Source organism: Marmota monax, unplaced genomic scaffold (assembly GCF_021218885.2).
Source record: "Marmota monax isolate L192 unplaced genomic scaffold, Marmota_monax_Labrador192_F-V1.1 WCK01_AAM20220418_F8-fsc00021, whole genome shotgun sequence".
Lineage (NCBI taxonomy): Eukaryota > Metazoa > Chordata > Mammalia > Rodentia > Sciuridae > Marmota > Marmota monax.
Genome location: NW_026695228.1, coordinates 12,011,845 through 12,025,951, shown reverse-complemented (window position 1 = coordinate 12,025,951; position 14,107 = coordinate 12,011,845). Strand labels below are relative to the sequence as shown.

At 44.4% G+C, this 14,107-nt stretch overlaps 1 protein-coding gene across 3 annotated transcripts in view; it reads left to right on the top strand.

The window, feature by feature from the left end:
* Scn10a (sodium voltage-gated channel alpha subunit 10) overlaps positions 1–14,107 on the top strand; it is a 90,678-nt gene that overhangs the window by 51,983 nt on the left and 24,588 nt on the right. For 2 of the 3 annotated variants that reach the window (XM_046436929.2, XM_046436926.2), the window contains 5 exons: positions 7,161–7,520; positions 8,969–9,418; positions 10,762–10,902; positions 12,607–12,730; positions 13,890–14,044. In XM_046436929.2, coding sequence (XP_046292885.1) covers positions 7,161–7,520; positions 8,969–9,418; positions 10,762–10,902; positions 12,607–12,730; positions 13,890–14,044 — 1,230 coding nt within the window. The remainder of the gene's footprint in view (positions 1–7,160; positions 7,521–8,968; positions 9,419–10,761; positions 10,903–12,606; positions 12,731–13,889; positions 14,045–14,107) is intronic. The other variant, XM_046436928.2, reaches the window with a different exon arrangement.

The window sequence follows — 14,107 nt, the reverse complement described above, 5'->3', positions numbered from 1 at the left end:
ACTCTGAGCAGAGCTGCATCTGTTAGCCAAATCTGTCAGATTCTCAGGAGGCCAGGCTGGGGTCACTGGAGTCTCCCAAGTCCCCAGACCATCTGGAGGAAGCTTGATGTCTTGCTGACTCTTGAGAGTAGACAAGAGGCCTGAAGAACTGACATGACTGTTAGCACAGGAATCCCTTGTTCTCCGTGTTCTCTTGGTGCCATCTAGGAGCCCTGTGTCTAGTTTTGGAGAGAAGTGACAAAATGAAGAAGAGAGTGGCCAATGATCTCTCCAAGTGAGAATAGAAAGTTCTGCTAAGTGTTGGACATCCACGGGCTGAAGAGGTCACTTGGTTCAGGGAAACAGTGAGACCTAGGACAGGAAGTCTGCTTAGGACCTTATCATGGTGCTAGAAAGAGCTAAGCCCTGAGCCTAGATGCCCTGGAATTGAGGTGGCAAACTCAAATGCCTGCAGACCATGCAATAAAGCTGGCCAAGGAAGAGGCACTAGCCCTGGATATTTGCCTCAGGTAATCAGGCAAGGAAAACTCACTCCCACCCAGGCAGACCCAGCACAATTCACAACACCAGGGAGGGGTGTTTACAGAAAAATCAATGCAAGTTTTACCAAAGAAGTGACCTGCCCAATATTGTCAGAGTTTCCGATTTTTCATGAGAAACCAGAAATCTCTATTTCTATGTGAATATTATTAATATGGACTACTAATTCAATTTTTAAACAATCACACTTAAAGATCAATGTCCTGAGACATTTGTGTCCTAAACCCGCTGGTTGATGCAATCCGCCTAAGCAGGTGGGGCCTCCCTCCCACCACCCTTAGCACTGGATTCCAGGGAGGAGAAGGGCAGAGTGGGCTTCCAGGACTCTTTCTGGGTGACCTGGAGATTTTAGATTATAATTAAGTCACAGTTTCAGAAGGGCAAATTTTTGTAAGTATGTAGAAGATGATGACAAGTGACAGGCCCCTATGCTGATGGCCAATGTCAGATGGAAGCAGGACTTTATACTCCTCTGTCCCAGGAGGGCCCAAAGCTAGCTTTCTAATAGACTGGGAATATTTGGACGGAGTTTAGGGAAACAGAAGCTTGGTGCTTTAAGGTCTATGTGCTACTTTGTTCTGATCCCACAAGTCTCAAGTCAGTAATGACAAAAAAAAAAAAGGCAGATTTACTTTACAACCTGGGCCAACAGAATTTTCCACGTGCATGTCCCCCTCCTTTCTAAGTACATGTCTCCCCCACCTTCTGATCTTTTTTTTTCTTTCTTTTTTATGGGGGAAGCCAGGGATTGAACTCAGGGACATTCAACCACTGAGCCACATCCCCAGCCCTCTTTTGTATTTTATTTAGAGACAGGGTCTCATTGAGTTGCTTCGTGCCTCACTTTTGCTGAGGCTGCCTTTGAACTTGCGATCCTCCTGCCTCAGCCTCCTGAGCTGCTGGGATTACAGGCGTGCACCACAGCATCTGGCCCACCTTCTGATCTTAATCCATTGATCAACTCCCCCTTCTCTTGCACCACACTTACCTGAGGTCTGTTTCACTTCCTGCATGACTTGGTTTAGGTTTCATGGTCCATCAAGATTATTATGCCCTTGACCACAAACTCAATCATCCTTCTCCTCTGTTCTTCAAGCATCTTTGTGTTGTACAAAACACTATTCTAGAGTCAAATATTCCCACTGTCATGCCTGCACCTGAACTGTGGGAATTACTAGAGAATAACAAAGTCCAGTTGGTCAGTTTTAATCACTAGATTTTATTTTTAAATTTAAGTTTTAAATATTTCAGAAAAAAATGGGCAGATAGAACAGACAGTTCCCTTATACCATCATCCCCTTCTCTTCCCTCACCCCCACAAAAAACAAAACCTCCCACACATACACACGGTTTCCCCTATTACCAAAATCTTAGGTTGGTAAGGTATATTGGTTACAAGTAACTTTTCATGGTTTCCTATTGCTCTGAGAATAAAATCTGAAGTCCTTAATATGGTGTAAAATTTCTGCATGATCTGGTCCTGCCTGTCTTACCAAGAAACTTCCTCTTGCCTCCTTTGCAACAGCCAGAGAGACCTCTTCTTCTCCCTCACTAGAAACAAGACTTTTCCTAGATTTGGGCCTTTTATACTTATTTCCTCTACCTGGTATGCTTTTCCCCTAGTCACTGAGCTTAATAATTCTCAACCTTCTGGGTTTAACTCTCATGTCCTCTTACAGAGAACCTCCCCGCCCCTGCTATCTAACAAGGGATTCCCTCATCAAATCAACCCGTCCTTCACTCTGTATGATGACTACATCCAAATACCCCCATGTCGCTAGAAACACAGTCTTCTTGTTTGCCTTTCTATCTCCAGGGCCTAGCCCAAGGCCCAGTGCATAAGTAAGAACTCAGTAAACATCTGCTGATTGATCAAAGGAAAAAAGTCAGAAGGGAGGAGGAAAGAAGGAAGAAATGAAAGTTTCAAGTCTGTCTTTCTGCTTTTCCTCCCTTCCAGAAGAGCATCAATTCTCATGACAGTGTCCAAGGCATTGCTCCATTAATTCTGTCTTTGTACCAACACTGCAGCTTTGAATATGTCTGCATTGCAAGTCTTCCACCTCATTTTATTCTTGAATATCTTGGCCCCTGCACTTCCATATTCAATGAGAATCAGCTTGCCATGTTACATACTGACATATACACAAAACTCTTGGGTGTTTTTTTTCACATTGGGACTTCAATAATCTCTAAGGCAATTTGAGAAGAAATGTAACCATTATAAGATGTAGTCTTCTGATCCATGAAGATAGTATATTGATTTATTTCTAATCTCTCAATAAAGTTCTATAATTTTTATATAAAGTTTTTTGGGGGATACCAGGCATTGAACTCAGTGGCCACTGAGTCACATCCCTAGCCCCACTTATTTGTGTTTTATTTAGAGACAGGGTCTCACTGAGTTGCTTAGTGCCTTACAGTTGTTGAGGCAAGCTTTGAACTCACAATCCTCCTGCCTCAGCCTCCCAAGCCACTGGGATTACAGGCATGCGCCACTATGCCCGTCTCTATAAAGTCTTCATGATTTTCCCCATAAGGATCTTAAATTTTTAAAATGTTCTTTTCTTGCCTTTTGTTAGCATTTTGACATTTAATATTTTGCAATCCAAAAACCTCTTTTATTAATTCTGATGATTTATCTATATAGTTTTTAAATTTTTGAACACAAGCATGTCATGTGCAAATGAAGAGTTTTGTTTCTTCTCTTTTAATCCTTCTACCATTTGATTTTTTTTTCACTGTATTACTGTGCTGGTTGGGACATCCAGTACACGGTTGAAAATACGCATTAATAGCAGGCATCCTTGCTATTTTCCTGATTGCAAAGAGAATGCTTTCAATATTTCACTAAGTCTGACATTTGTGGCAGGCTTTTTTAAAAAAAAAAAAATTTTTTTTAACAAACAAACAAAAAAAACCTTTAGCAGTTTAGGAAGTTCTATTTGGCTAAGACTGTTTATCATGAACAGGCACTTGATTTTATCACATCACTGTTCTGCCTGTAAAGATAATCACGTTAAGATAATCAGAAGATTTTCTCCTTTACTCTATAGAGTAGCAAATTTTATTAGTTGATTTTTTTAATGTTAAAAGAATTTTGTATTATTGGGATACACCCAACTTGATCTGGATACACCCAAAATGATCTTCATCTTGTTAACACATTGCAAGATTCAGTTTGCTGATAATTTGCTTACCATTGTTATATCCATATTGGTGAATAATAGTTAGCCTGTGATTTTTCTTATTACATTGTCCTTGTCAGGTTGGGTATCAAGGTATCCAGACTATGCTTATCTCCATAAAAAGAGTTGAGGAATATTTCTCTTTTTCTCTTGCCAATCTTTATGTAAGAGTGGTATAATTTTTTTCATTGTAGGTTTGGTAGGATTCACTAGTGAAGACTTGTGGAGGTCAAGATTTTTCACTGTTGATTTAAGTTTCTTAATGGTTGGAAAACTAATCAGGTTTTCTATTTCTCAAATTGGTTTTGGTTATTATTTATTTAAGAATTTTCCTTCCTATAGAAATGTTTGAGTTTTATTGCCTAGACTTGTACATCCCCTGCTGTGTTTCAAGGATCTCTGTCAACTATACCTCTGCCACCTTTTTCTTAATAATAGTAACCCGTGTTTCCTCTCATCCTTTCATTAGTCCTGCCAAAGATCATCAATTTAATTAGTTTTCTCAAAGAACCAGCTTTTATCTTGTTGATTCTCTCTACATCATTGATGTTTTCCTATTTCAATTAATCCTGCATCTTATCTTAATTACATCCTCAATGCTACATATTTTGCTCTTTTCCAACTTCTTAAGATGCAATTTTCAGTCCATTTTCCTTTCCAATATATTTAAGACTTCACTTTCCTTCTAAGAACTGCTTTCACATTTAGAATTTTCCTTCTTGTTTGGCTCTAAATATTTCCTAATTTCAACTTTGATTTATTCTTTGACTCAAAGGTTAATTAGAAGTATGATTCTCAATTTCAAAACATATGTGGTTTTTCTAGTTATCTTTGTGTTATTGAGTTCCAGCTTAATTGTATTATAGTTGGAGAAACATATGTGGTATGATTTTAATGCTTTGGAATTTATTGATAATTTCTCTTTGGCTCAGCATATTAAAAATGTTCCTTATGTATTTGAATAAAATGTGTCTTCCTGTTAGCTGTAGGGTACAATGCCCTGTATATATCCATTGGGTAGAGAAATTTTATTGTGCAGTATATTCTATATCCCTGGTTGTTATTGTCTACTGCTTGTTCTAGCAATTACGGAGAAGGTGGTGTATAAAAATATCTCCCACTATGATTATAGCAGGTCTGTTTCTCATCTGGCTTTGCCTTGAGTCTGCACTATTAAGTGCATACATATTTTAAGTTGTTATGTCTTCCCAGTAAAGTGAAACTTATATTATTAAAATTGACCTTCTTTATCTTTATATATGTTTTTGCCTTTAAAAAATTACTTTGCCTGCTATTAATTGCATAACTCTTCTTTCTTTTGATTTAGAATCTGCCCAATATGTTTTTATCCATACTTCTACTTATAGTCTTTATATGACAATCGTGTATTTATATGCCAATAGCATAGAGACAGAGTTTGTGTTCTTATTCATTTCTGACAGTCCAGTCTTTGTCTTTTAACCAAAGTATTTAGTCTACCTGTTTTAGTGTAAATACTGACATATTTGAATATACGTTTATCATTAGACGGATCAATCTCCCACCCACCCCCTACCGCCACACACACACACACACATACACACACGCACACTTCTTGATTTATTTTAGATTGTATATTTTTATATTTTTGCTTGTCTTATTTTCCCCTTTACTGATTTGAAAACTAAATACTCAGTGTTTATTCTTTGAGTAGTTACCTTAGAAACTACAGCATAAGCAGTTAAATTAGTCAAAGTCAAAAGTTAGCTAAAGTCTCTCCACTTTCCTCCAGAAAATGTTTCATTCCAATTATCCTTTCCCAGCTTATTATTGCACTAAGTTTTTTAACTTTATCTTCTTTAAAAAAATTAGGGAGATGGAGATATAACTCAGTGGTAGAATGCATGCCTAATATGGGAATAAACGCAGGACCAAAAACTTTGTCATTAATCAGTGACAAATAATGCTAGCTGTTGTATAAGTAATCCCCAAAACTCAGTAGCTGAATCTCATAAAGATTTATGTCTTAGTCATTTCATAGCCTGATGCAAGTCAGGTGTCTATAGCTAGCACTCCTTCAGGAACTGACTCTGCTGCCTCTCAAGATGGCCTTTACAGTCTGCAAAGTTCTTCCTGCTTGTGGAAACATGGGAGGCCAAGGTTTGCCTTAATTTTTAAACAGTCAAAAGCTTTTCACTCAGGGATCATTATGCAATACAATTCCTTCAAAAATGTAAATGGCTTCAGACCTCTTATTGCTACACACTCAAAGCACATTATTTGACATAGTCCCCAATTCTGCCTAACTTCTTTGCTTTCTTGTCCTCGTGTCTTTCTTTCTCAAAAGGAAAAAAAAAATTAATGGCTACACATTAATGCAATCTTTGCTGAGAGTTTCTTCATTTCATTGGAAATTTTGACAGGTCTTCAACACTTTGAAACTTAATCCTTATTGTTTGGGACCTGGAAGCACTGTACGTTCCCAAATATTCAAGGACCTAAAATTCTGGACTCTATTTCCCTTCGTTTCTTGTAAATCAACCAAATATTTCCTGGACTCCTCATCTCTTTCTTGTAATATTTGGTAAAACCAAATTACAAGCAACTCACAATACTAAGGTTTTTGCCAATCCTTCTCCTGGGGCTGCTGGCTCATGAGGCATATGATCTACCCCAGAATTATTGCAAAGAATATTTTTGCCAATGAATCACACAGATCAACACTTTCCAAGTCTTCCTACATCTGTTTCCTCATTGTCCACCACAAGATCATAGGCCAGTGCCACACAGTCGATGTTTTTGAAATGGCAATACCTCTCTTTTCATCATACCAATTTCTACCTTGCTCAAAATAAATGCAGCTAGTTCCAGTGACAACCCCTAAGTCTGTGAGATAGCATCAGAAGTCGATGTCTCATAGCACATCCATTGCTGTCTGGGAAGCTTTCCTGAGTGTGTTTACTCCAAGAAGTAACTCAGTGATTCAGGATTATCCCATTTTATGATACCATGGCTTTAAACAGGTAGCCTCTGTGGTGACCATGAAAGGGGAAGAGAAAGTGCAGGAAAATTTATAGCTATGGCTGAACATAATGTCTGTTCCTTTTGTCTCCATTTCCATTCTATCAATCAGAACCCAATGACTCCCATTATTTGCAAGTGACATTCGGGAGGGATCAGGCCTGTGGCTAATAGAACAAAGATCATGAGACTCCCTCCACAGTATAAGACCCTGATTGACAGTCAGTGAAGTACATTGATACTTAGGGACCATAGATGGCTGATAGTATTTTTTGAGTAATTTATAAAAAGAAGTCTCTGAAACAACTTTCAGGGAGCACCCCAACTTATGGGATGAGCTGCCTCGCGCTTTTCTCAGAACTTTGGTTTCCAGCCAAGACTAGATGAGAGGTGATGAAGAGCTGCCAGGGCCTGACAGTCTCTGCTTCTCCCCAGCTGCGGGTCTTCAAGTTGGCCAAGTCCTGGCCCACCTTGAACACACTCATCAAGATCATCGGGAACTCGGTGGGGGCGCTGGGGAACCTGACCATCATCCTCGCCATCATTGTCTTCATCTTCGCTCTGGTTGGCAAGCAGCTGCTCGGGGAAGACTACGGGGATCACCGTTCTGTTATCGCTGTACCAGGGGACGAGTGGCCTCGCTGGCACATGCATGACTTCTTCCATTCCTTCCTCATTGTCTTCCGGATCCTCTGTGGAGAGTGGATCGAGAACATGTGGGCCTGCATGGAAGTCAGCCAGAAATCCATATGCCTCATCCTCTTCTTGACAGTCATGGTGCTGGGAAACCTGGTGGTGAGTCCCCACTGGGGTCCCACATCATGGGCAAGGAAGGAGGTTTCTGGGTCACTCTAAAAAAAAACCTTGCTTGACCTTGCTTGACCTTGTGCATTTTTATGCCTACATTCTCCACCCTGGTTGAGAAGTCTTAAAACTTTTCAAAGCCATTTGGGACATGCAATAAGAAGTATGCCTCAGGAAGCAACTGATATGTAGGGACAAGCACATGTAACAAGGAAGGAAAATCCTGTGGGAAAATTTCCCACCACCGTTTACTAGCTGGGTGACCCAGAGCAAGAGATCTAATAATTCTCCCTGAGCTCTGATTTCCTTAAAAATCAAAAGAAAAAAAAAAAACAGTGCTTACTCATGGGCTTGCTGGGAAAATTAAATGACAGGAGATGACATATGCAAATTACCGAGTGCAGTGTCTGGGAACTCAATAAACGGTAGCTATTCATTGTTGAAGGAAAAATCCCCTCCCCCGCAATCTGGGGGTGCTCAGAGGATACATTTCTTCAGGAAAGAAGAGGAAAGAGCCAGGGCACAAGAGGAGAGAGTAAAAATTGGACCATGTCTAGCAGATCATAGTTTTTCAAATCTATTCCCAGGTTTTGGGGGAATCCCTCTGCAGACCTTCCTGCCAATTAGTACCAACACCCCTTCTCCATCCCAGCCTGGTTCCTTGCCCTCAGTTGGCACCACCCACTCTAGTTGTGAGCAACTGACTAGCCCTAGGTTTTTTGTGGGGGGAGAAGTGAGCAAGGGAGGACATGGTCTTCCAAGAGCCATTTTCCTATTGCCATTGAAGTCCACCATTTTGGATTCCTTTTGTATAAGGTTTTACAGACAGGAGAAAGCTCAACAAAGAGATGAAAGAACATATCCAGACCCCCAAATCTTTCCCAGATTTGTTTTCTGCCTGCATTGCTGAATTGGGCCAGCCTGAAACTCCTTTCTCCCAGGCTCAGCTCACTCACCATCCTTGCAGAGCTATGAGAACACCTACCCCTCATGCAGAAAGTTTGTCTCTCTGAGCACTTTGACGTCTCTCCTATCTTCACATCTACTCTGAAAATTAAGGAGCTTCCACTCCCTGCTCACAGAAGAACATAAAGTCAGAAACAACAAGATGTGCCTGAGATTCCAGAATGGGGAACAGAAAGCAGGGCTTCAAGAGATGTGGGTGACCCAAGGGCAAGCCCCTGCCTGCTCCTTTGTATTGTCCCTGAGTGTCCCTTTGCTCAGCAGGGTGATCCTCCACTGTGGTGGAGAATGTCCTTCCAAGCTTTATCCTTCTGTGTCAGGTCACCCTGGGACATCCCCTCAGCAGCTCATTCTCCCAAGAAGCAAGACATCCTGGGCACATAAGGAGAGCGAGGTCAGGCTATGGTGGTCCCACCATCCTGCTGCCCACCAGGTGGCTTGATGGAGCCATCTTCCCTTCCATTCCTTTTCTCCAGGTGCTCAACCTGTTCATCGCCCTGCTGCTGAACTCTTTCAGTGCCGACAACCTCACTGCACCAGAGGATGACGGGGAAGTGAACAACCTGCAGGTGGCCCTGGCACGGATCCAGGCTTTTGGCCGTCGCACCGAGCAGGCACTTCGCGGCTTCTTCAGCAGGCCCTGCCTGCCCCGCTGGCCCAAGACAGAGCCCCCGCTGTGGATGAAACCCTCCATCTCTATCTCCAAAGCTGAGAACCACAGTGTTGCCGATGCTACTCCTATGAGGAGCCCTGGAGGGCTGCCAGCTCTCAGAGACCCCAGGGAGGACCACAGTGACTTCATCACCAATCCTAACGTGTGGGTCTCTGTACCCATTGCTGAGGGTGAATCTGACCTCGATGACTTGGAGGATGATGGTGAGCAGGATGCTCAGAGCTCCTGCCAGGAAGTGCTCCCCAAAGTACAGGTAAGAGTGCTCCCTGGGAGACATCCTCACAAGGTAGGGAGGGGCCTCGGGGTAAGAGTGACAAAGGACAGAAGGGAAATGAAGGTACATAGGCTTTCCAGCATCAGGGCTGGCCCAGCCTTGACAGAGCCCCTGGCAAGTCAGGCATAGGAGACCTTGACATAAAGAAGCTAAAACCACGCCAAGTTCTCCAGAGGAGGTGACCCATCAGCAGGGCCTGGAAGAAAGGGTCCGAATGTCCAGGCAGGGCCACAGATGAATCCCAGGCTACTCTGAGGTGCTTGGGCATTTTCTGTCACACGGCTGCCACTTCACTCTGCCTGGCTCAGACTTTGTACATGAGACACTAATGATATTCCTCCAATAACAGGATGTTTTCCAAGAGCAGGCTCATCTAAGCTTCACCAGCACCCTAAGAAGTCCTGATTATTAGGTGACTCATTTGAGGAGATTTTCCTGACAAGTGATGTCATCGGGAAATGACACTCCTTTCAGCATCAAAAAATTGAAGGCACATTTAAACCTTTGATAGTCTATACTTTTTTTGCACAGTTCTTTACTACCTCAAGCTGGTACATCAACCCTATTAACCTCTTCTCACTGACTCGGGACACGTCCTCTGGCACAGTGTGGGAGGGCCAGGATCCCTGTGGGGGCCCTAAGGACATAGAGGGCTGCTGGCCAGGACACTAAGTGGCCTCAGACAGCTGTGCTTTGAGTCTGCAGCTCTCCCATAGTCTTCTTACCCTACAGCTGTCACTTCTTTGGCGCTCCAGCAGCTGCTGTTATCAGCTGCCATTTTTTACATGCCTTTGTCTGGGTGACAGCCGAGGGCAGGGCGTCACCATCCCCAGAGTAAAGGACGTGAACTCTGTCTGCCACCAAGAGGCATGTTCAGTTACGTTGGGGTTCTCTGGAGGGGTCCACTTGGCCAAGTTCACCAGCCGTCTGACTTCTGCACAAGCACTAATGGTCATGGCTAACATCTGTCGAGCCAAGCACTTCCTACAGAGTATTCTGTAAGCATTAACATATTTAGTTGTCAAAATAATGGAATGATGTAGATCCTGCCTTTTAATTTTGCAAAGGGAGAAAAAAGAAGATAAGAGAGGTTAAATAATTTGCCTACCCTCACACAGCTTCTAAGCAATGGAGCTAGGCGTGAAATGCAGATCTATCTGGCTATAGCGTCTGAGCTCATTTCACACAAATGTACATATGGATGCATGTGTGTCAGTTGCATGTATGAAGTCCTTAGCTCTGTCAGCCTGTGGTGCGCAAGATCTTTTCAAGTGTTCAGCTGAAACTGACTCAAGTACCCAGTTGGGACCCTTTCTCACTAGCAGGAGCAGCTGCAGCAAGTCGGGAGGTATGAGGACCACCTGGCACCTAGGAGCCCAGGCTCTGGTATCTCCTCTGAGGACCTAACTCCATATGTGGGTGAGCAGTGGAAAGACACAGCTGCTCCTCAGGTTCCTGCAGAGGTGGGTATGTGAGCTTCCTGGAGAGTCCAGATAGCCAGCTCTGTACTGACCGGTGGACCAGTGGAAGTTGGGGCTTGGGGAGGGTATTCCAGACCACACTCCACCTTGTGACTTCATTTTTCATACTGGGAATTTTTTAAGTCCCCTGCCAACCTCCGGCAAATCCGTAAATTTCAGCTTTCACGCGCCATCACCAGAACCTCACCCCTGGATGGCTGTAGAGACAGTGAGAAGAGAGTGAGACCTCACTAGCTGGGGGGTTTAGGGCCATTCCTCATCTTCTCTGAGCCTGTTTCTTCATTGGGAAGTGGGTGATGCCTCCTTGGCAGGATTATTTTGAGGCTTAAATGAGACGCTGCTTGTCAAGTGTTTAGCTCCTGCCTGAAATGGAGTAAGTGCCCAGAAAATGACAGCTAAGAGAAAGGGAAACAAAAGACATTGCACAAAGAGAATCAAATACCTTTCAGAGGCAGCAGATAAAAGTTAGAGGTGCTCGTGGATGGGGAAGTCTTTCTCCCCTGCGAGGCTCCCCAGCTTTCTTTTGTCCACATTATTTTTTTTTCCCCTAGCCAAAAGCAGATCCGGGCTGGAGAGAGGCTGTCTGCCGGTGAGTGGTGAAGTGACAGCCTTACAGGGACCGAGCGAGAGGGAAGAAGACTCAGGTTTAGGAATGTCCTCTAGGAGCTAAAAATAAACTTTGCAATGTGGCTTACAAATCTTGGAAGAAAACAATCCACCGGGAAAGAGGTGCCTCTAAAGGTTTAGCATCTTCACTACCCCGGTTAACGAATTAGAGAATTTAACGTGACACCTAGTCCCTGAGTGTGGACTGTGTGACAGGCACCGGGCTAGGCAAAGATAAGCCAGACATAAATCACCCCAAAGTTATCAAGCCCTCCCGCACGAGGCCTGTCAGCTGCTGGCTGCATGCCTTGGGCAAGGCTGACCCTAGCAGGTAAGATAAGAGAGAGGGCTGAGATGGGATTTGGGGGCAGTGGGTGAACACAAGCCAGATGGACCCCAGTGGGGAAGATTGTCACATTCTACACCTGGCTGTCACGTTCCCTTCTAAGCATTCTAAGGACTCTGTTAGTTTTCCCTCTTTGATGTTTTCAGTACACAACATCTGAGTGTTGGTTTTATTTTGTTTTGTTTTGTTTTGTTTTGTTTTTGTTTTCTTGTCTATGACCCTGGCCAGGCAGGGAGGGGCCTGACAGCGACAGATGGGGACCCACCCCCACCATTTGGGTCCATTAGCCAAGCTATCAGGTTTACTAATATGAGAGCAGCTTCAACTCCTAATTGAATTCACTGGAGACATTATAGGGCCAGAGCTGCCAGGAGGGCAGCAGGCCCCTCAGCCTTGCTCCCCGATTAAATATTCAAGCCCAGTGAAAGCTGAGAGTCTTTATGGGTGTAATTATGGTGTCTCGGGCCATCGCCAGCACTCCATCAGGGCCTGGAAGTTTACAGCTTCGCTTAGCTAAGCCTCGGGGGCTCCACAGGGAGCAGCAGTGTTCCGGGCCTCAGCTGCTGAGGCACCAAATGCATGCAGGATGCCGGTCAGGCCCAGCGGCAGGACCTGGGCCCTGAGGGGCTCGCCCTGCACCTCTGAGGATCTCGGCCAGTTGGCCCTGTGGGGGCCACACTGCGTGTGGGTCCCTCAGAGAACTGAGCTCACTGCCCTGGCCCTCTTCCCTGCAGGAAGTGGACGATACAAGCTCCTCAGAGGGCAGCACCGTGGACTGCCCAGACCCCGAGGAGATGCTGAAGAAGATCCCTGAGCTGGCAGATGACCTGGAAGAACCAGAGGACTGCTTCACAGAAGGTAAAGGGGCAGCTTGGGGCCTCCTCACGCTGCCGTTCATTAGGGCCAGAACCCAGGTGGATACTCACTAAGGCACCTCTGGATCCAGGGCCTTGGCTTGGGGTCCACAGGGGCCAGAAAAACTGGGCCCCCCACAGCCTCATCCCAGGCTCAAGGGCTTCAGTGTCAGATACAAATGACATGACTCACTGCCCCTCATGCCACGTCAGATGGACCCAGGACAGGAGCTGAGCCTCCCCCTTCTCCCTTGAGAACACCTCACTGAGTTATAAGCCAGCCTCCTTGAGACTGAAAAGAGAATAGGTGGATACTACCAAAACCGTTACCTTAACTCTTGATTTGGGACATAAAAGACCCAGAGGATGGCCACAACATATCTGTTTCCCTCCGTCTTTTGTATAACTTCATTTTTCATACTGGGAATTTTTAAGTCCCTGCCAACCTCTGGCAAATCCGTAAATTTCAGCTTTCACACACCATCATCAGAACCTCATCCCTGGATGGCTGTAAGGAGAGTGAGAAAAGAGTGAGACCCCACAAACTGAGGGGTTTAGGGCCCTTAAAAGCACAGCCTGTATCTTATTCATCTTTTCCCTCATGTTTAAAACAGAGTCATATGACATTCTCAATATTTGTGCAATGAATGAATAAACAAATAGTTCACACTATGACAGTTATTGTGGCCTCAATAACTTTAAAGAAGTAGAAGTTGAGGGCTAGGACAAAAATCATGTTCATTGAGTTTCTTGTACCACTTGACCCTGGGCTAGGATGGGTCACAACCTAGCCATGCAGTGGCCACTTAGTTCAGTGTGGGCTCAGAGCATAGTCCATCAGACACCACCAGACCCATGCCCATTGGTTCATCAGGCTTCCAGGGATGATTGAGCATAAAGATAGGGACCACTGGTATCATCTATAAGAAGGAAGATGGTTGAGGAGGACATCAGAGTGGGCTAGACCACAAAATTCGAGAGAATCACCTAAAGGGCTGAATTGAAGGACCACCTGGAAGGGACCCCTTCTCTCTTATTCCAGGAGAGGATTCTTTTCCAAAAGTGCATTGAGTGGGTTTCCCAGAAGAGTGGTTTCTCTGCAGAGCTGGATCAGAAGTGATCCCAGTGGAATATCACTCACTATGAGGCACCTCTCTCCACAGGCTGCATGCGACACTGTCCCTGCTGCAAAGTGGATGCCACCAAGTTCCCGTGGGACATGGGCTGGCAGCTGCGTAAGACCTGCTACCGCATCGTGGAGCACAGCTGGTTTGAGAGCTTCATCATCTTCATGATCCTGCTTAGCAGTGGGTCTCTGGTAAGGGGAAGTAGGGGTCCTTGCCCCTAAGCTCTCCATATGGGATCTCTTGCAATCTAACAG